This window comes from Stegostoma tigrinum, chromosome 27 (assembly GCF_030684315.1).
Source record: "Stegostoma tigrinum isolate sSteTig4 chromosome 27, sSteTig4.hap1, whole genome shotgun sequence".
In the NCBI taxonomy this organism is placed as follows: domain Eukaryota; kingdom Metazoa; phylum Chordata; class Chondrichthyes; order Orectolobiformes; family Stegostomatidae; genus Stegostoma; species Stegostoma tigrinum.
This window is the reverse complement of record NC_081380.1, coordinates 16,267,336-16,290,409: the sequence shown is the minus strand read 5'-3', so window position 1 is coordinate 16,290,409 and position 23,074 is coordinate 16,267,336. Positions and strand designations below refer to the sequence as shown.

General features: G+C 41.1%; 2 protein-coding genes across 2 annotated transcripts in view; one reads left to right on the top strand and one right to left on the bottom strand.

The window, feature by feature from the left end:
* Positions 1 to 362: 362 nt before the first annotated feature.
* On the bottom strand, positions 363 to 16,132 carry supt4h1 (SPT4 homolog, DSIF elongation factor subunit). Its single transcript, XM_048557351.2, has 5 exons — positions 16,026 to 16,132; positions 14,436 to 14,542; positions 9,269 to 9,324; positions 5,993 to 6,046; positions 363 to 3,645 (listed from the first exon to the last, which is right to left on the bottom strand). The coding sequence occupies exons 1-5, from the start codon at positions 16,095 to 16,097 to the stop codon at positions 3,578 to 3,580; spliced, it is 357 nt and encodes a 118-aa protein (XP_048413308.1). The 5' UTR covers positions 16,098 to 16,132; the 3' UTR covers positions 363 to 3,577.
* Positions 16,133 to 18,719: 2,587 nt separating this feature from the next.
* The window catches only part of hsf5 (heat shock transcription factor family member 5), a 109,493-nt gene continuing 105,138 nt past the window's right edge, over positions 18,720 to 23,074 (top strand). Inside the window, exon 1 of the mRNA XM_059655326.1 lies at positions 18,720 to 19,245. Within this exon, the coding sequence (XP_059511309.1) occupies positions 18,720 to 19,245 (526 nt within the window). The remainder of the gene's footprint in view (positions 19,246 to 23,074) is intronic.

Genomic DNA, 23,074 nt, shown 5'->3' with positions numbered 1-23,074 from the left:
AATAAAATACTGCAGACTCAATGACAAAAGGCCAAAATGTTGAAGAACATTATACACAGTGGACACCACAAAAACAGAACTTCCTGCAAAAACATTTCGGGTCTGGTGACACTTCCTCAGTACTGTTCTGAGGCCGGACCCGAAAATGTTAACTGATTTTTTTTTAAACTCCGCCTTTCCAGAAACTTGCTTTTATTCCTAATTTACAGCTTCTGCAGTTCTTTCAGTTTTTTGATACTCACACTGGATAACTATCAGCCTAAAATGTGTTATCATTTAGAGAGACTGGGATTTTGCATCTTCTTCAGAATGTAGCTGTTTAAATGTCTAATTTCAATTAGAAATATAAATTTTCACAAAAATTCAAGAAATCGTTATGGGTTTATAAATCATTGAAGGCATTATGTACAGCAAAGACTAATGGCACAGAATATTCAGCTGAATACCAAAGACAACTGCTCCAAACATTGCCAGTCATCTACACATTATATGCAGCTACAAAATTAGCTTTTACTAACAATGAGGAAAATTGCCCAAGTATGTCATTTCCACAAAAATAAAGCAAATGCCATCAGCCAATCACAACCCCAATGGTCTACTCTCAAACTGATAGCAAGTACTGTTGATGGTGGCACTTACTCAGCCACAGCCTGCTCACTGATGTTTATGGTCACTCGGATCCAGGCCTCAGTCTTGGTCAAAACATAGTCAAAAGATGAGAGGTGAGACAGACTTCCTTTGACATTAAGGCAGCATGTGACATGGCCTCCTTTCTGCTGCATTTAGTAAAACTGAAATTAGTTAGAATTAGGAAAAACATCTCTGCTGGCTGCAGTCATACACAACTCAAAGGAAGATGCTTATAGTTCTTGGAAGACAATCTCAGCTGTGCGATTGTCAGCACCACTACTACCCCACAGTGGCTAATCAGAGATAGTACAATTGGTGTGATTTTGCTCGAGTAAGAGCTGAGCTTTTCTAATTTGAGCAATAATTATTATAATCCTATGAAGACACCACTAAGTCATCTAACCTCGTTTTCTATGCAGATTAGAAAGGACAGGAAAAGTAGCACTCTCCTGAGAAGGAAGGTTACAAGTAAAACTGTACTCCAGTAAAATGCATAATCTCACCTGAAATTCTGAAGTAATAATCAAATTGTTTGTATAGGAGCTGCCTTCTTTCAGAAGTGATATCAAGTCAAAACTTTTGTTCTTGCAAATATGAAAAATCACAACACTGGAAGAACAATTTCTAACTTTTCTTGGCATTATAGTCAATATTCATTGCTTAAATGATCAGAAGATACGTTTAATGTTTATCCCAATATTGTTTGTTGGTCTTTGCTGTGTAAATTTCCAATTTTCAAACAGTGGCCATATTTCAGGTGGACTCCATTGGCTGCAAAATATTTTAAAAGGGAGCCTTTGCATCCTTTAACTGCTACATCTCAAATTGTGAATTCAAGAGGGTAAATTGAAGCACATTTCTAAACTCATGTTCAGAAGGTTACTTTGGAACCTACTGCACTTGATCTGGGGTTCAACAATTTTAGAGGCTATAACCTGTGCCCATGTTTGGCTTCCTTTTCTTTTGCCAGTTATTTTTGCTCCTTTTCTTTAGGATGGCAGCTGTTCAAGATCCTGTCATTCACACCTCCCCAAGGTGAATTTCTTCATGTTCTATTCCACTCCACTGACCTTGGACCATATAGCCATTCACTTTCTCTTGCTTTCCATGCAATTAGAGTTGTTCTTTGTTGTTTGACCATCCTTTTCAATTACATTTGTGAATTTTGCCCAGTTCTGATGAAAGGACAGAACTGAAATTAATGCTGTTTCTCTCGAGAGAAATGCTGGCAAACCTAATGAGTATTTCCAGACCTGAGTGTGTAACAGTGAAGTAAAAGCAAACAGTCTGACATCACAATCTGGAGTTCTGCATACTTGTAGCATATAATCCAATATTTACACTAATGACCTATGCAAACTGAAGCAGCAGCAAAACACAGGTATCATTGTGGATTCCAAAAGATGCATCCAGTACTGAAAATACAGGCACCACATTAAACCTTGAAGTCTCTTTGTCAAACACAAGTTGTCAGCATGTGCTCTGACCTGATTCTAATGTAAAATTCAAGTATACAGATACAGATTAAAATAAACACTTTAGTTATGATATCACAAGACCCTGCTGATCTTAAAAAGTTAATCAGCAAACAAAGACAAGGCAAGTAAATATACACTGTGCAAATGAGAACAATATGAATTGATATGATGCAAACTTTTGTGCTGATGTGCTGTGAAACAAAACATTAGGAGACCCAAAATTCTGTTACCCATGTCCTCATTTGATTTCATTCACTCAACCCAACACCTACCGACAAACTACTTGTTTAAGAAAACTTCATTCAATTTCTCCTTATGCTGTAATGTTTTCCAATCCTACAACCTCCAACCTACAAACCGCACTCATCCATTTCTAGTCTCCAGGACCCCACAACTTAAACGTTCTGCCACTGACAGCCATGCCTTTAGTTGCCCAGGCTCTAAATCTGAAATTTTCTTGAAAACTCAGCCTCAGGCCTCTCTTAAAGAGGCTTTAAAAAATATATATCTTTCTAATCAAAATATCTATGCAGCTTTGTTAATTTTTTTGCTCAAACAGTGCTCTGAAGGGAACTGAAAAGGTTACACCACTTTAAAATGTGCTACTTAAAGAGAAGAAAAGACTTGCATTTTACACAGCCATCTTCACAACCATAGCCCAAAAGTGCTCCTCACATGTAGACATTGCTGTAATCTAGGAATCCAGTAGCCAATTTGTCTATAGCAAATTCTCGTATACAGCAATATGGTAATGACCAAATAAACTGTTTTTGGTTTTAATTTACAGATAAACATTCATCTTGACAACAGGAATAACTCCTCCACAATTCAAAAGTAATGCCACGGGATTTTTCACAACCACTCAAGCATGAAGACATGTTTAATATCTCACTCCGGCAGTATTTCACTAGTGTCAGCCTTGATTTTGTGCTCAAGCCATTACAGGTGAGGGGGCTACCAAGTGAATTATTGCTGAGACTCAAATTGAATATTTAAGGTTGTTTAATTAGTCAATTTTCCTCCTCATTGTAATACTCTCAAATGCATTGCTGCACATGTAACATGAAAGTAAGACTACAAACCTTTGAAATTTAAAGAGCATCTTGCCAGTTCTACCATTTCTCAATTCTTCAATAAATACTAATGAAATCCATTTTCAACTTTTCTCTTCTCCCAATTCTTCTTCAAAAGTAGTTTTGGGATTTTAGATACCCAAGCACTGTTGATGCTTCCTTTGTACATATTAGAACTTCACTGCAATCAGCACTAGACAGTCAAATTTGATTAAAAATTACCAACTGTCGTAATCAATTTTTCTTGGCGAATGCAAAAGCAGTTCACTGATACATAAACATATTGCAATACATCGGCTGTAAGAACATGACAGAAACTTCTAGTTACAAGTAGGTAAACATGAAACCTAGTTGGAAAGAATCATTAGTAATAATTTTATTGGCAAAACGGATCCATTAGGATTTGATAGCAGTGTCTCTTGATTTGTAGATCACACCTCGACTCTTCAGTTCCCGTACAATACCTGTAGGCACAGATTGAGTGGAAACTGTAAATGTGCACAGATTCACAAGTCAAGCCACTAGGCAACAAGGAGACAGGTTTGTTACATGATCTACTGCACTAACTGATGATTCAGATCTACTCCCAAAGCCAGGTAGAATTACATGACCAACGGTGTCATAGTACTCCACTATAAAAAAGAGAGGGATGGTGACATACTGGTACTGTCACAGGAATAATAATCTCGAGGCCGAGGCTGATGCTCAGAACAGATTCAAATCTTAGCAGGACACCTTGCTTGGAACTATCATTGGATATTAGGAATAAAAAAAGAAAACAGCCTGGCTCAATAGATGCCCTTCTTTCACAGAGGGGAAGGACGAGAGGTGAAAACCCACTCCAAGACAGAGCTTGTGGCAGGCATTAGAAGTTAGTATTGCTTTTATTATGGAATTTTTACAGCTATAATGATGCAGCATTCAGTGGCAAATCCTGAATTATTTAAAAATCAAGAGCTTACTAGCTAAAATCTAATCATGTTAGATCATTAATTGGAAAGTGTATTTCTTTGCTACACGACCTAGCAGTCAACCCTCATTTGTATTTCTCTGATCTTCTGAAAAGGTGGAACCAGTGGACACAGATGATAAGGACACCAAAGTCAAAGTTATTTTGTTTAAGAATGTGTATTAGCAATTGAAGACTTTTTTAAAAAACCTTGCTCCATAATGTTTTTTAAACTTGGAAAAGGCTTAAAATATCATTCCAATCAGTCTTATATTTCTCTTATCTGGTCAACTTGAGCCAAAACGTGACTGGACCCACCTTTATTCCTAATCTAGACAGACTTGCAAAAGGCTGGCAAAGGCAATGTTTGGTATGCTTGCTGAAAAGAACGTTGGGAACAAGGAGTTGGGGCGTTATGTTGCAGCTGTATAGGACATTGGTGAGGTCACTTTTAAGAATTCTGTGTACATTCTAAGTGGCCTTTCTATAAAAAGGATGTTGTTAAACAGGAGAGTGCAGAAAAGATTTACAAGGACGTTGCTGGACTGGGGGATTTGAGTTATTAGGACAGGCTGAATAGGCTAGGGCTTTTTTTCTCCCCCTGTGGAGCAGACATCATTGCAGGCATGGATAGGGTGAATAGCCAAGGTCTTTTGCCTCAGGTAGGGGAGTCCAAAAAATAGAGCACAGTTTTAATATGAAAGGATGGAGATTTTTTTAAATTAAAAAGTGGATCGGAGGGGTAACTTTTCCATGTAGAAGGTGATGGAAGTATGGGATGTGCTGCCAGAGGAAGTGATGGAGGCTAGTACTATTGCAACATTTAAGAGGTATCTGGACGGGTAGATGAATAGGAAGGTTTGAGGGGAATATAGGTCAAATGCTGACAAATGGAACTAGATCAGATTGGGATGTCTGTTTCCATGTGAGCATGTGGTTTTTCATTCTTGTGTCCTTTCTCATCAATAAGCTGGTGGTTCGATTTGGCTTTCTTCCTGTCTGCGGGTTTACAAGGATATTACTGAGGCTGGAGGGATAGAGTGAAAAGAGGAGGATGGATAGGCTGGGACATTTTCTGAAGCCTAGGAAGTAGAGGGGTGACCTTTGAGTTTATAAAATCATGAGGGACATGAATGGGGCGAACAGTCAAGGTCTTTTCCCCAGGGTAGGGAAGTCCAAAACTAGACGGCACGGGTCTAAGGAAAGAGGGGAAAGATTTAAAAAGGGACCTGAGGGACAATGTTTTCACAGAGGGCAATGCCTATGTGGAATGAACTGCCAGAGGCAAAAGCGACTACAATTACAACCTTTAAAAGACATTTGGACAAGTGCATGGATAGGAACAATTTAGAGGAATATGAGCCAAAAGCAGGCAAATGCGACTCTTTCAATTTAGGAAGCTGGTTGGTATGGATGATTTGGCCAAAGTATCTGTCTCCATGGTGTATGACTCTACAACTCTATCTAAATTGCCTTCCAAACAAACTAGGCAACAATCTTCCAGCACTGATTACCAAATAGATAACCCTCTGCTATGCACAGAGGAGTACAGCTTTTCTCACTTTCTCTGGGCTGAATTTCTGTTACAAGTGCCTGAAACTAAAAGTTACATACTGTACTGAATTGTACCTACTTGTTCCAGAGTTGATGCAGAATCTAAATTATGTAATTGCTACATTTTGGTTCTAATCTGTAAGAAACAGACCGATTAGAAAGACCTCATTTGCGGTCAATTCATCCGGCATTGCGTGCGCGTTCACAGAATACACATATAGGCCACCTGCCCAACCAGGTGGAAACATTGTTTGGTTCTCAGATTAATCAATTAAAATGTAACCATGACGTATCATGTACATTCTTACCCTGAGGTAACCGTCCTGTCACCGATACTGCATATATCCCTGGCTTGAAGTTACCTAGAAAACAAGAAGTAGGTATACCCTATCATTAGGTAATACATGCAAGTCATTATACAGAAATTCAGGCAAATACAGGATTATGAGGCACTGTCTTGTGTAAGATAGTTATTAAGAGTTCCAGATTATGCACAAAAATTTCTCATTCCTATATTAGCTTAAAAATCAAATCATGATCACTAATTTTCAACAAGTATTTTAGACTGAATGATACAATTACAACATAAAAATATGGCTCTAGTACATATAAACAGATTTCAAACAGACTGTATTTTTAGAGGAATAAAACAAAACTGTGGATGTTGAAAATCTGAAACAAAAGAAACAGAAATTTCTGGCAAAGCACAGCAGTTAACTGCGAGTCCAGTGACTTTCTTCACTTCTAGGGAAGGAAATCAAAAGGTGTTTACTGCTCTAGCCAACACATGACTGTAAACTGACCTGCGAAATACTTCCAAACTACTCAGTAGAATCAAACTACAAAAGTTTAAGGAATGAAATCAAAACAGGTCACCTGACATTGAACCAGGCTCAGAAACAACATAGCAAACACACGCCTTGTTTATTTACCCAGCAAAATCATTCTTACCAAAAAAAAAATTGGGAGAGCAGTCCTACAGACTGGTCAAGCAATAGCCTGACAGTTGTATGTACATTACAATATATCAGATACAACCACTATCATCCATGCTTGGCTGCAGTGGTACAGTGTCAAGTAGGAACTGCCCTCTTCAGCGCAGTCTCTGGATCCCAAAAAAGTCTCTTGGCAGCAGTTCAAATATTGTGCAGTCTGGTCACTGGACGGATGTTTCTGCACTGGAAAGGATGCAGAGGAGATTCACCAGGAAGTCCATCTGTTAGAGCAGTTTGGCTATGAAGAGGGTGGACAAGCTTGGGTTGCTGCTTTAGAGTACAGAAGGCTGACAAGGAACCTGATTGAGGTATAAGATAATAAAAGGTATGGACAGGGTAGACAGATACCAACCATTCCCTAAGCTGAAAGGTCAATAAATTGGAGGGATAATGGGAACTGCAGATGCTGGAGAATCCAAGATAACAAAGTGTGGAGCTGGATGAACACAGCAGGCCAAGCAGCATCTTGGGAGCACAAATGCTGACGTTTCGGGCCTAGACCCTTCATCAGACCCTTTTCTGATGAAGGGCCTAGGCCCGAAATGTCAGCTTTTGCGCTCCCAAGATGCTGCTTGGCCTGCTGTGTTCATCCAGCTCCACACTTTGTTAATAAAATGGAGGTATAGTTTTAAAAGGAAATTTGAAAAAAATGTTTACCCAGACAGTGGTGGGAGTCAAGAATGAGTTGTCTGAGAGAGTACTAGAGCTAGGAAACTTCACAACTTTTAAAAGTTGCGGTTGAATAAGCACATTAAATGTCAATATTCAAGGCTATGGGTTAAGTACTGGAAAGGGGAATTAGTGTAAATTTACGGTAGTTTTTGTCAGTGCAGAGTCAATGGACTTCTTCTGTACTCTTATGATTCTGTGATTCATACCTCACATAAAAGGAAGGTAGTTGTGGTTGTTGAAGGTTGATCGTCTCAGTCTCAGGAGATCACTGCAGGAGTTCCACAGGGTAGTGTCATAGACCAAACCATTTTTGATTGTTTCAATGACCTTCCTTCCATTATATGCTCAAAAGGCAGGCTGTTCACTGATAACTGCTGATTGTTCAGCACCATTCATGACACCTTAATATTGCATAAGCGCAGCAAGACCTGGACAAAATCCAGGCTTGGGCTTAGTGACAAGTAACATTTGTAACTAATGAATATTTCAAAACAAGAGAGAACATAACCATCACCCTTTATGCTCAATTACGTTGTTCCCAAATCCCTCACTAATAGCATCCTCAGGTTTACTATTGACCAGAAGCTGAACCAGACAGCCAATACTCTGGTTACAAGAGCAGATCAGAGACTAGGAATTCTGTGATGAGCAACTGATCGCTTGTGTCCCCAGTGCCTGTGGCATTCAGAAGATAAGTTAGATTCTGATTTTTAAAATAAGTATTCAAGGGATGTAGCCATTGTCGTCTATGCCAGCATTTATCTTCTATCCCTTGCTGTCCTTGAAAGGATGCAGATAGCTGTTGTTGTTGATGAACTGCTGCAATCCCAGGTAGAACCCGCAATGCCTGTGCTGAACAAGTTAAGGATTTTATCTAGTAACAACGATGAGAAAACAAATAGTTCCAAATCAGGATGGCAAGTGGCTCAGAGGGGAACTTGAAAGTTTCTATGTATTTGAATGCCTCCAACCAACTGAAGAATTTTTAAAAAGACGTTCTCCTCACAACAGTTGAGCCACCCAGACCAATTGGACATCAAGTCTGTGATCTTAAACGGACTGCAGTGTCTCGACTAGAATAGCAAATTAGTCATACGTTGTTCATGGTTGCTAAGCAGTGACTCTTAAATGATACAACAAAGACAGTCCTTCCACACAAGGAAAGTTCACATACGAATAATGGTTATTTCAGCTAGCTACTTTATACCAGAAAAATAGCAGAGAGAAGACAACGGGAAAGATTAGGCAAGAAAGAAAACAAATCTCCTCTCAAAGTCTAGGGCTGTTGTCCTTGCACAGCTCAACAGCAGCCAACTTCACTCTATTGTTCACAATTCTGCAAAGTGTTCTGGCATTTAACAGTTAGGGGTTAGAAAGTTTAAAAGGTATTAAAAAATTCAAAGTTCTGTTCGGATTTCTGTACTTGGGGTCAGAACCTTCAAGGATTATAGAACACGTACGAAGACACAGATAATGACGCCTCTATTTTTAGATCTGTATGAATTGACCACAAAGCATTAAGTTCAACTGACAAATCCAGGCTGCTGACTAAAATCATACTGTTTAAAGTTTTGGAAAGGGTTTGTAGCTTGGCTTGTGGGTGCAATTGTTGACTTATTTTTGTTCAGCTGTTTTGTCACAACATGAGGTGACATCAGCAAGGCCTCCGACGAAGTGATGTAACACTGATGATGTCAACTAGCATGGTGATGAAATGTCTGAACGAAAACAAGCCAACAACCTCATACTCATAGATACTAGGTAGAATAAGTCATTATTCACACAGTTCCACAGCACAAGATGATCAGTGACACATTAGGATGTCCTGCCAAGGTAATTATTATTTCCCTACTCTAAAATAATGCCAAAATTCAATACTACCATATTGCCACATGCCCAAGATCATTCTAAACTTACTTATCCGCTGCCATTTGGAGACCCAACTGTCTTCAGGACTCATCATTGCAATAATCCTGGAAGAAATACAAACAATGAACAGCTATATTCAGCAACATCAAGAAACAATGTTATCCACCCCCTCAACAGTCAAAAATAATTTTAAAAATTAGTTGTCCTTTAGATCCACACTACTGTCATGTGCAAGTAGCTGAAATTTGTAAAGCTGGACAATATCATTAGTTAATTACCATTTTAAAGTTTTTCTGATCTGCTTTGTAAATATTTACAGAATTCTGCAAATATCCATAACCCAAGTTTTTTAAAGCAATACATACAAGATAAGGTGGTTGGAGGTGTTTGGACCAGCGGATTAAGCCAAGGAAAAGGCAGCAAATGTAATATTATTTCTTAATTCTTAAAGAACTAAAACAGAAAGAAGAATGGAGCAAACAGCCAGAAAAGCAGTAACAAGGCCAGCAGCAGACTCAAAAGCAGATGCCTATCCAAGATCAAAAATGTCTTCAAATGCAGCAAACAGGTGGGGAAGATCTGACCCACTTTACATGCTCAGGCACACCACCACGACAACATATTTACAATAAGAAATTATTAGAGAAGTTCAATCCCATTTTAAATTTTTGAAAAAAACATCCAGGGTCACTTGCTGGGTGAGCTCACATATCCACAGCAATAGAAGGGTAAGTACTAAAAGTGATTCCATTAGTATTCTGTGACCAGTGACCATGTAGAGACAGAACCAGTGGCAAGTGTAGACTGCCATCTGGGCCTGTAAGAAGAGGTTGGCACCGTCATGAATGTTCCTTTTTCCTATTTGGAAACCTTGGGCAACAAATTCCCACAAATCAGTGGGAATAAGAGGAAATCTGACAGGGAATCTTTGAAGAGATTCCTCTGCCCTCTTGGCATGAAAGAGCTCAATTGGGAAGTCTTGGGTCAAGCAAGCAGATGATTTGGTCTGTCCATTGCAGTTGATAGCATCTATCCTGACAGTGGGTTTACAAGAGTGCAGAGGTGGTGCTGGTGATATTTCTCAAGGGGCTTGAGATGACTGCTGTACATTGCCCATGTCAGAGTCATAGATGTACAGCACAGAAGCAGACCCTTTAGTCCAACTCATCCATGCTAAACAGATATCTAGATAAATCTAGTCCCAGTTGCCAGCGTTTCAAACGTATCCACCTAAACTCTTCCTATTCATCTACCCATCCAGACTCCTTTTAAAATATCGTAATTGTCTCAGCCTCCACCACTTCCTATGGTAGCTCATTCCATACACGCACCACCCTTTGCATGAAAAAGTTTCTTGTTAGGTCCCTTTTAAATCTTTACCCTCGCACCTTAAACCTATACCTTCTAACTTTGGACTCCCTCACCCCAGGGCCAAGACCTCATCTAATTACCCTATCCATGCTCAAGATCACTTCTCAGCCTCTAATGCTCCAAGGAAAATAGTCCCAGTCTATTCAGCCTCTCCCTATAGGTGAGGCCGTTCAGCCATTGCAGCATCCTTTTAATTCTTTTCTAAACCCTTCCAAGTCTCACAACATCACTACTACAGCAGTGAGATCAGAACCGCACGCAGTATTCTAGAAGAGACCTAACCAATGTCCAGCCACAACATGACCACCCAATTCCTATACCCAATACACTGACGAATAAAGGCAAGCATACCAAATCCCTTCTTCACTATCCCACCTACAACTCCACTTTCAAAGAACTATGAACTTGCACTCCAAAGGTCTTTGTTCAGCGACACTCCCCAGGACCTCACCATTAAGTATACAAGTCCTGCCCTGATTTGCCTTTCCAAAATGTAGGACCTCACATTTATCCAATTTAAACTCCATCCGCCTCTTCTCAGTCCATTGGCCCATCTGATTAAGAGGTCTGAGGTAACTTTCTTCGCTGTCCACTACGCCTCCAATTTTGGTGTCTTCTGCAAACTTAGTAACCATACCTCATGTTCACATCCAAATCATTTATATAAAAATGACAAAGCAGTGGACCCAGCAACTGTGGCACACTGCTGTCACAGGCCTCCAGCCTAAAAAGCAATGCTCCACTACCACCTGTCTTCTACCTGCAAGCCAGATCTGTATGCAAATTGCTAGTTCTCCCTGTATTCCATGTGATCTAACCTTGCTAACCAGTGACTTCCTACCATGAGGAAGCTTGTCGAACACCTTACTCAAGTCTGTATAGCTCACATCCACTGCTCAGCCCTCATTAATCCTCTTTGAATTTTTTTCAAGAAGTAACAATCACGTTTTATATATAGGGATATTTATATATCCTGTCTCTCAGGATTACCTCCAACAACTTGCCCACCAGTCTATACGTCCCTGGCTTTTCCTTATCACCCTTCTTCAATAGTGGCACCACCTTAGTTAACCTCCAGTCTCTGAGCACCTCATCTGTGGCTATCAATGATACAAATATCTCAGCAAGGAGCCTAGCAATCACTTACTTAGCTTTTCACAGAGTTCTAGGGTACACCTGATCAGGTCCTGGGGAATTATCAACCTTCACATGCTAAGCCATCCAGCAGCACCTCCTCTGTAATACAGAGATTTTCAAAATGTCACTATTTACTTTCCTATGTTGTCTATCTTCCATACCTTTCTCCTCAGTAAACACTGATGCAAAATACTCATTTAGTATCTCCATCATCTCCAGCAGTTCTGCACATAGGCAGCGTTGCTGATCTTTAAGAGGCCCTATTTTCTCCCTAGTTACCCTTTTGTCCTTAAAAGGTATTTGTAGAATCCCTTTGGATTCTTCTTTACGTTTATTTGCCAAAGCTATCTCGTGTCCCCTTTTTACTTTCCTGATCTCCCTCTTAAGTATACTCCTGCTGCCTTTATACTTTTAAACAATTCACTCAATCTCTGCTATGTTCTGACATATGCTTGCTTCGTTTTCTTGATAAAAACCTCAATTTCTCCAGTCATTCAGCATTCTCTACACCTACCAGATGTGCTTTACCCTAACAGGAACATATTGTCTCTAGACTTTCTCATTTTGAAGGCTTCCCATTTTCCAGTCATCCCTTTGCATTCAAACACCCGCCTACAACCAACTTTTGAAAGTTCTTGCCTGATACTTCTAAATTGGAGGAAGGCCAATATTGACACTAACTTTTAGATCTGGCCTATGCTTTTCCATCACTATTTTAAAACTACTAGAATTATGGTCACTGACCCCAAAGTGCACCCCCACTGACAGCTCAGTCGCCTGCCCTGCCTGATTCCCAAAAATAGATCAAGTTTTGCACCTTCTCTAGTACGTGCATCCACATAATGAATCTGAAAATTTTCTTGTACCCACTTAAGTTCCTCTCCATCCAAGTCCTTAATGCTATGGCAGTACCAGTCTATGTTTGAAAAGTAAAAATTCCGTACCATAACAATGCTATTATTCTTACAGATAACTGGGTTCTCCATTCAAACTTGTTTCTTAGTTTCCCACTGATTATTGGGGGGTCTACAGTACAATCCCAATAATCTGTCATCCCTTTCTTGTTTCTCAGTTCCATCCAAGTAACTTGCCTGGACATATGCCCAGGAATATCCTCCCGAAGTACAGGTGTAATGCTACCCCTAATCAAAAATGCCACTACGCCTCATCTCTTGCGTGCACCCCCCCCCCCCCCCCCCCCCCCGCTTTCTATCTTTCCTATAGTATCCATACCCTGGAACAGCTCTGACATAAACATGAGGGCTGATAATCCTAATGCCCTACAGACCAAGAGCTTGTTGAATATCAGGCCTTTGTCAGGACATTTGGGAGACTAGATGTGGGACTACAGTTTTGATGTAATTATTTTACAAAACATGTAAAGTCATTGGTTATGATCTACAGAAGGTTTACTGGATTGATACTTGGAATGACAGGTGTCTCCAAAGATGGCAACTTTGAGAGTGGGGTTTTTCCCCCACTGGAGTTCAGGAGAGTGAGACGCAATATAAATTAAAGAATATAAGATCATGAATAGTCTTGATAAGGTCAATGTGGAAGAGATGCTGTCTCTTGACAAGAAGTCTGGAATTAGGAGGTATTGTTTAAAAATTAAAGATCTCCCTTTTAGGATAGAGATGAGGTTTTTGTCTTTCTTTAGAACATTGAGACACTTTGGAATTTGCCACTGCAGGCAGTGAATGCAGGATTAAAAGATTTTTAAGGGAGTAATATATATACACAATTAAATTTCTTAATCTAATGAAACAGGAGTAGACCATTTAACCCTTTACCATTTCATCATTCAATGCATGGCTGGTCTTCCATCTAAACTCCACCCTCTCTCACACTTCTCTCAATTTCCCTAATATCCAAAAATTAAATGATCACCTACAGCCTTGCACAATACAGATTTATACCAATACCCAAGAAACTTGACAGCATCCAGGACAAAGCAGCCCACTGGATTGGCACTATATCCACAAGCATTCACTCCCTCCACCACCAATCAGTAGCAGCAGTGTATACTGTCTAAAATATGCACTGCAGAAATTCACCAAAGATTCTCAGACAGCATCTTCCAAACCCAGGATCACTTCCATCCAGAAGTACCAGGGCATCAGACATATGGGAACACCACCACCTCCGCGTCACTCACCATCCTGACTTGGAAATATTACCGGTCCTTCACTGTTACTAGGTCAAAATCCTGAAATTCACTCCCAAATAGCATTGTGGTCAACCCACACAGTAGGAGGACTGCAGTGGTTCAACAAGGCAGCTCACACCACCTTCAAGGGCTTCTAAGGACAGGCAAGAAACGCTGGCCAGACAGCGACACCCACATCCTACAAATGAATAGAAAAAATTCTATATTCCCTTGAATATACGCACTTCTCATCTTGGTTATAAATGGATGACCTTTTATTCCAAAATGTAAGCCAAGGGACTAAAGCTCGATACAAGTTCGGCAAAAGTTTCTGGCTTTTTCAGCAGTAAACTTCTATTGATAAAGATCCCACATTCTTTATTAATTATATTAACCCAACCAACTTCAAATATTCATCATGGTTCTTTTAATTAAAACATGCTTGAGGACATCTCCACTTTTCCCCAAAAGAAATGTCACACCCTCTTCCAATTTCTCCTAAACTAAAACTATCAATTCCTCCCACCTTATAAATTGTGTAATTGTAAACTAACTTACCCATCAAAAGAAGAACTGGTGCAGTCATACACCATCTCTCGATTCCCCTTCATTTGCAGGTAGGAATCACAGTTATCGCAACCATCATACTCAAATTGATCGATAGTCTATAAAGCAGAGAAAAGAAAGGTAGGTACGCTATGCTTAAATTAAAATCAAATGGCATTCATAGATGTCAAAAACACCGATGTGGTACCACGTACACATTCCGCTGTTTTAGCCACAAAATGGCTGATTTCAATATTGACTGAAAAGCTGGTACTGTCACTCAAAAGAAACAGTTGCAACAACGAATACAACTAGAGACCTGAACAGCTGCAATTCAATTAATGACAAGTTCAAACACACTGCAATTCCATTCGTACATCCTACATGAAACCTTTGCTGCTCCATGAAAACTTGAAGCCACACTCAATAACTGAATATTGGAGAAAAATTCTGTCATAGTCATAGTAACATAACACAGAAACAGACCTTTCGGTCCAAATAGTCTAAGCTGATCATAATTCCAAACTAAACTAGTCCCACATCCCTCCAAACAATTAGCCATTTTCACAGATGTAGAGTACAGAAACAGACCCTTCAGTCCAACTTGTCCATGCGACCAGATATCTTAAGTTAATCTAGTCCCAATTGCCAGCATTTGGCCTGTAACAATCTAAACCCTTCCTATTCAAATACCCATCCAGATACATTTTAAAATGAAGTAATTGCACCAGCCTCCACCACTTCTACAGGCAGCTCTTTCCACACACACACACACACACACACACACACACACACACACACACACACACCATCCTCTGCTCAAAAGCATTGCCCCTTAGGTCCCTCTCACCTTAAAACCTAGGCCTTCTAGTGTTGGACTCCACTACCCTCAGAGAAAAAAGCATTGACTATTCACCTTATCTATGCCACTTATGATTTTATAAACCTTTAAAAAGGTCACCCACAATTTCCTACACACTAGTGAAAGTAGTCTTAGCCTATCCAGCCTCTCCTTTTACCTCAAACCCTCCATTCCAGGCAACATCCTTAATTTCTTTTTTAGGTCTCTCCAGCTGAGTAATATTCTTCCTATAACAGGGTGACCAAAATTGGGCACAGTACTCCAGAAAAGGCCTCACCAATATTGAGAACAACCTCACAATGACATCTCAATCCCATACTCAAAGGTCTGAGCAATGGCATCAAGGATGCTAAATACCTTCTTACCCAACTGTAACATGTAACTCCAAAGAATTGTGTGCCGGAACCACCAGGTCACTCTGTTCTACAACAGTATCCAAGACCCTATTTATTACCTCGAAGCATCAGATTTAACGACAAACCCTTATGTTGCGACTGCATAGGACATTGTACATTATTATTGGAGCTGAACTTTTGGGTGCTCGCAGAAGTGGTTTTGAATTCTGCACACCAACAAGCGGTACGGAAAGAAGTACAGTTAAAAATGCCCCCAATCAACTCATAATGGAGTTGAACAGTTAAAACGGAACACTCGCCAGCAAATAGTCCTCACTCGCTAAGAATACGACCGAACGCAATCTAAATGAAGTAGTAAGAACCGTATTCTCTAACCGGACTTACTTTAACCAACGAACACAAGAGACAAGCCCGTAAATGCCGTAAATCTTTAGGCACTGTCTCTAACGCTGCCATCACTAATGCGAAAATTAAGCCTCCTGCAGAAAACTTCCGGCTACGCACAAAATATACATCACTTCCGTAGACACGGAATGTAGGGGTGCAAAATACCACAACTGGCCGCAACATAAAGGATGGCGCTGTTGTTACCTAACAACGTTAGCCCGGAATTGGATAACACTGTCAACACAGCTACACCGTTAGCAGCAGCATTTCTGACGAAAAAAAACCATACATATTACTGTCTCTTTCAATTTACACCTTTCATTTATCTTCGCAATCTCCTATATTACAATAGACCTTCCTTTCGGCATAAAACTAGGAAAATGTACTAAATACTAGGAGTGACCCGCAAAACATTTTCTAAATTTATTGAAAGAGCAGTTCTTTGAATTTTCATTGACATGATACTCCATGCTTCGTTGCAATTTTTCTCAACTCAGAACCATCCCATTTCTTTCCCATCCTACCCCATTCCACTCCCTCTTTCTTATGCGACTGTAATCCAAATTTCACCCCCCATTTCATGCTTTCCTCGCAATCCCATATTGCAATCCATACCAGCCTTCCATACTCTACCACTGAAGTCCCTGCCTTGTATGCTATCTCGCCATTTACCATACAATAGCCCCTCCACATGCTGCCACTACCCTTTCTCCATCTTCCATGGCATCAAAACTCACCCTCATATCTTTCACTCCTCTCACGCAAGTCGACCTCCCATTTATCGCCATGCCTTTCACTTCCTCACATAATATTCACCTGCATGCGATCTTTAAATGTCCGGCAGCATGCCATCGCTCTGATATTGTCCCACCCTTAAATGATGGCCACCTTCCATGCCAATTCTACCTCATTCTTTTTCTTCCTATCACATGTCCCTGCAAATGTCATACCCCTCTATGCTGTAGACTTCCCAAACACTCCCCTACCCCCTACACATCATGTTGCCCCACATTCCTTCCTATGAGATTTTCCCCTTCCCTGATGATCTACCACACTAACCCTGACTTCTGCCATCCCATTCCTGTCCAACCTCAGTGCCATTCTAATCCTCCCATTCAGTTCCCCTATCACACTTAATCTATTCTCATCTTTCCCCCACTCTATTCAAACACCTCCATCCATACCCACCCCAATTCCAAAAACCAGATAACCTTGTTGTTTGACTCCCCTAAAATTGTGTTTTTCTTCACAAAGAAGCTGCCAATTACCATAAATCCTATTGTTACTGCCACCCAACCACCAACAGTTAGCAACTGCAAATGACCTACATGCCCCAGTGTGTTCCAGACTGCTCCCATTAAATTAACCCACCGACTAATTCAATAAAATCCGGGCAGACCAAAAAACTGTACATTATTGTAATTAAGCGAACAGTATAATAACAATAATGTGACTATCAGTCATAATTTTTCCATGCAACAATCATTTAAGTGTTTTAACGGTTAAATTAATACATTGATATCATCTTTAATAAAGGACGCAACCACTTGCGTATATGTTAAAGATTCGTGGGGAATTTTTTTTCACACTGGTAGTTATTTTAGACTGCTATGAGCTCCTTCATCCGAGTGCTCCTGAGGTGACTGCCACATCTTTTCCTGAGAAAGTGGTTACTCCATCTCACTTCTTCCCAAAAGTGTTCAATTGTTATTTGTTGTTTCTGAAGATTTCTATCGGTTATACAAGGAAGAAGTGGACAGGATGATTCCTGGTGATTTGTAAAGGTAGCCTCTCAGCTTTAATGAGCGTAAACTAACCAGATATCTCTATAATTGAAAATCAATTTAAACATCTCAATAGCCTTCCGACGAATTTCCGGTATAAAACTGCCACATTTTTGGACTCTCCAGTACAAGTGAAATTTTAAGTGACAACTTGAGACTTGTTTGTTCCCGTCGTCTTAAAAACTGACTTCTAATACGTCAGAGTTTGTCAGTCAAGTTTGTCTTTCTTAAGTTATGAGAACGAACTTCCCATAACTGAACTGCTCATCGTAACATATACGTGTATCTACTACAAATTCTCTTACTGCTACAGACAATTAAATAACAAGAGATTGCTCAATGAATATCAGTTATTTTTTCTTGTGGATCCTCAATCGGAAAATACTTTGTCTAATGTCCACCTCGTGTGGTAAGTTTGGTAGGATACGCTTCTGCTGAAGAGATGTCAACCATCAATCAGCTGGTGCACATGCTCCACCGGTCACTCCGTGCACGAGTTATTGTTGGGCGGGGAATGTCTGGCACATGCGCTTTGGCGGATGGAGGGACCGTACCTCCCACGTGGTAGTGCAGGCTTGCCGCCGGGCGCATGCGCCTTGCGAAGAAGCGGCGTTTGAAGCCGCGAGAGGCGGCGCGTGTGACGGGCGTTTGGATCGCGTGTGCCGGGCGCGAGCCTGAGCTCGGAAACTGATTGGCCGAATAAGAATTTAAACAACAGTTCGGGAACGCGCACTAACGGTTCCATGGAAGGGATCGATCGGTATCGGAACCCGACCGAGTGTTTGGCATCGATCGATATCTATGTTAGAGGGAGTGCTCGGTTTCCAACCAGCCCCTCCGTTTCCTCTTTATGCTTCATCAATCAGTCGGATCGATTCCCCCGATGAGCCCCGTGGTGAGCCATGAAATGGAGGAGTTCTTGCTCTCCACTCCGATCAATCCCAACAACTTCCCGGCCAAGTTGTGGCGCATCGTCAACAGCCCCCGGTACCGCTCGATCCGCTGGGATCCCCGCGGAGAAGGGCTCATCGTCGACCAGCAACTCTTCGAATCCGAGCTCCTCACCCCCATCAAGAACGTCAGCAACGGGGCCAACTTGGAGCCCGACACCGACTTGCTCTTCAAAACCACCAACTTTACCAGCTTCATCCGCCAGCTCAACCTTTACGGCTTTCGAAAGATGGGGCAAGGCAGTGGCGAGCACCCGGTGCCGGGCGAGTTGGGGGCAGGGGATGGGCTGCTTCACCATTTCCACAACCCCAGCTTCAAGCAGGACCACCCAGAGTTGTTGATTAACATGAAAAGACTAACCAGCGCCAACAAAGCCAAGCTGGCAGCTGGGCTCCAGGTCAACACCAGACCACCCAACCGTTTCCAGAGGTATCTCACCAACTCCATGGACTCGATTGGCCAGACTAAAGGCGACCGACATGGTAGGGATGGAATTATTGATACACATTCTGATAGCTGGGGAAGGATGGGGAATTGATGGCAACAGCCTGTATTTAGATGTCTTTGAAATGCCCCAAGGAACATCCTGGAGAGATGAATACAGCAAGTTGTTTCCTACCCCCACCCTACAATAGGGAGAACGGTGCAGCAGTTCACAAATAAGCAATTGTTTATGATTCCTGTCTCTGGTTAGCTAGGTAAGCAGGAGGCTAGCAGAGTGCAGTCAGCTGGATGATGATGGAGAACCATTAAGAGATGATGATATGATCATTCACGGCAAAGACCACACACGGGTCAAAAAGGATGGGAAGGAATTATTTAGCTTTTTTATCATGCTCACTAAGCATGATTTTGTGATTTTGATTAATTGTGACCGTCCTGGAAACCCAATTGGAGAAATTCACACATGGAGCTTTTGGCAAGATGATACACTGCAAACTTTGGACAGGAAGGGATGGTGGAAGGTGGGGCAGTAGTGTGTAAAGATAACGGACTCGTTAGGTAGTCTTTGAGGAGAGCAGTGACAACAAGATTTGAAGGAGATGGAGTCAGTATATGAGGGGAGAGAGCTGTGAATGATAACAGCTGACCTTGGGAATAAAAACTGTGCTCAGAAGTTTACTGAGTTGAGAGATCAGGACGTGAGAGGCGTGGTCAACATGAACTTCGAAACAACATGAAGAGATATAGAAGAGATATAAGATATAAAAGATGCAAGGTCAGGGCTGGAGCAGAGAAATCTATAACAGAAGTTCAGCAAGTCTGGAAGGCTGGGAAAGGAAGAAATAGGCAGAGGCAGCTTATTTGATGCCACAATCTTAGTGACAATTCTATAACGAAAATGTTCGGAACTTCTTGAACATATTGCTGGAGGTAAACTGAGTTCAGATCATAACTGGAAAGGAATTCACACTGTTTGTAAAATTAGTATGCAAATCGTTAAGGAAATACATTTACAAGGGAGTTTTTAATTCTGATTCAACATTTTCTTACTCCCATACTTAACAGGATTTTATAATTCAATAACATGCCTTTATCAGTCATGGCACAAATATAAGAGCAAAGAGATTAAATAGAAGAGTCTATATGTGACTATAAATAAAGCGTTGAACAAAGAATTTTTTAAAAGTTGGTTTTATGATGCACCTGTACAGTCTGAAAGAAATTGGACGTGAGCACGCAGAGTTGGCATTCATCCTCCGCTTACAGGTGGCAGCAGATAAAGGCTTCTTGAACAACATTTAATATTTGCAAAGATAGGTAGGTCTGCGAATCCTGCTTATTCAGATCCCAACTCCATGCTCACAGTCATCAACAGGCATCATTGATGACAATGCTATTTGTTCGCATAACAGGACTTAACCACTATTCTTCACCAAGCGAACTCAAAAGCACTTAGAGACCACACTCTGAGTATATGAACTAATAATTCCTGTAGGAGCACTAGGTAATTCAATTTAGGGTGTCTTTTTGCACAATGGCTAAGAGTATTCTGCAAAAGTCAGCAACCAAGAGAGGTCAGCTTTGGAATAATAGAATGGAAAATGGCATTCCAGTACAGCAGTTTAATTACTTAATAATAGGCACCCTAGCCAGAACTAAGATACCAAGGTGTAGAGCTGGATGAACGCAACAGGCCAGGCAACATCAGAGAAGCAGGAAAGCTGATGTTTCGAGTCTGGGCCCTTCTTCAGAAATCATTTCATTTCTTTATTCTTTATTACCTAATAACCAGCTATCAGTTTGCCCGTAGCTCAAATGCAGATAGGACAGTGGACTGCCTGAGGATCAATGTGATATCACAACTACAGCATGATTACCAGGCATTGACCTGCATGGCTCACTGATTAAGTTACACACCAAATGGACATTGAAGAAGTGAGATCACTTCTAGTTATTTAAATTTCAACTTTTATATTCAAAGTAATACCCCAGCCCCAGAGGGATGCCTACAGTCCGAATGAAGTATGTGATCTCTCTCTGCATACAAAGTTTCAAGGGGCTTCTTTACGCACAGTGGAAAAGAACTGGAAGGTTTTGAATTTCTCACCTGCTTCAGCTGGATGAAGCTCAACACACAAAGATTAATGGATATGATCACCTTCACAAATACTGGCTAACCCTTCTTAAACTCCTATGTAGCTGAAGCTGGAGCTCCAATAGGTGCTCGATTTCAGTGAACACCTTTGGCAGTTGAAGTACCTGATACCATTATTTTGTACTAAGGTGGAAGAGGAAAATTACTCCGTCAGTGCCCTGACATTTACTTGGTCCGTTACTGAGAGCCTTTCCTCCTTCTCCCCCTCCATTTCGAGCAGCTTTTTTTTTTCCGTATCATCTCTCTGTCATTCTCCCTGCCAAGTGGCAAGGTAAAGGAATAGAAGCCCTCTCAGTGAAGACTGAGAAGAGCAGGTGAACTGAGGACCCTGTGACAGGCAGTCAGCATCATTGAGAGGTGTAGGTGAAGTGCATACCCAGGGTAAGTAGTCAGCATCACTGAGAAGAGTAGGTGAAGTAAGGATCCCTCTCAGTAGACAACCAATGGCAGATCTAAGTGGGACTTGGGATATAAACAAGAATAAGATTTTTCTAATTTTTACTGAGTATCAGCAAGGGTAAAATAAAAATAAAGAATCAAGACTCTGTTTAGTTAAGGTATGCCTGGGGAACTCAGCCCTGTGATTTGCCCATCCATACTATGTGAGATATCCAGATGCTTGGCAGTCTGGATATACAGTTGGGACCTGTACAGAATAGGAGGCAATGGCCTGGTGGCATTATTGCTGGACTGTTAATCCAGAGGCACAGATATTGGGACCCGGGTTCAAAATATCTCCATGGCAGATGGTAGAATTTGAATTCATTAAAAATCTGGAATTAAGAGAATCCATTATTAATTGTTTGAAAAACCCATCCGGTTTATTAATATTCTCTGTTGAAGGTAACTGCCATCCTAACCCAGTCTTGCTTACATGTGCCTCCAGATCCACAGCAATGTGTTGACTGTGCTCTGGACAGTTAGGAATGAGCAATAAATGTTGATGCAGTGATTCCTTCATCCCATGAATGATTTTCTTTTTAAGTGTACAGGAGGTGCCACTGGCTGTGGCACTTCAAAGTGCAGCTTTTTGGAGCTTGAGAGGCAGCTCGGGAGACAACGTCCATTTGCGAGGCTGAGAGTTTTGCAGGTGGCACATTTTGTAATGTGGTTGCACAGCAGCTGAAGGAGTTGCAGGCAGTGAGAGAATAGGTGACCGCCATACAGAAGAATGGGACCAGGCAGAAACTGTGGGAAATCACCATTTTGCATCTTGCTTGCAAATCATTTTTCAGTTTTGGAAAACAATGTGAATGACAGTACCTCTGTAGCAACCAGCTAAAGCCAAAACCACGGCACTAGATGGGTCAGACTGCTTGGGAGGAGGAAGAACTTTGGAAAAGCAAGAGGTTTTGGGGATTCATTAGTGAGAGGAGTAGACAGATGCTCCTGCAGCCTCCAAGATGCGAAGATTAAGAATATCATGGAATGGCTTCCGGATATTTAGACTAGGGAGGTGAACAGCCAGACGTCATGGGACCAGTGACCTGGATGAAATAGAAATCATGACCTACAAGCACACTTGAGAGTGTTAGGAACAAAATTGAAAAGCAAGAATTCAAAGATTGTCCCAGTACCACACAATAATAATCATAAGAATGTAAGGAGAGATCCGATAAATGTGGCTGGAGAGATGGTGCAAGAGAATGGACTTTATATTCCTTAGGCATTGAGGCTATTTCTGATGGAGGTGGGTTGTGTACAAATTGGAA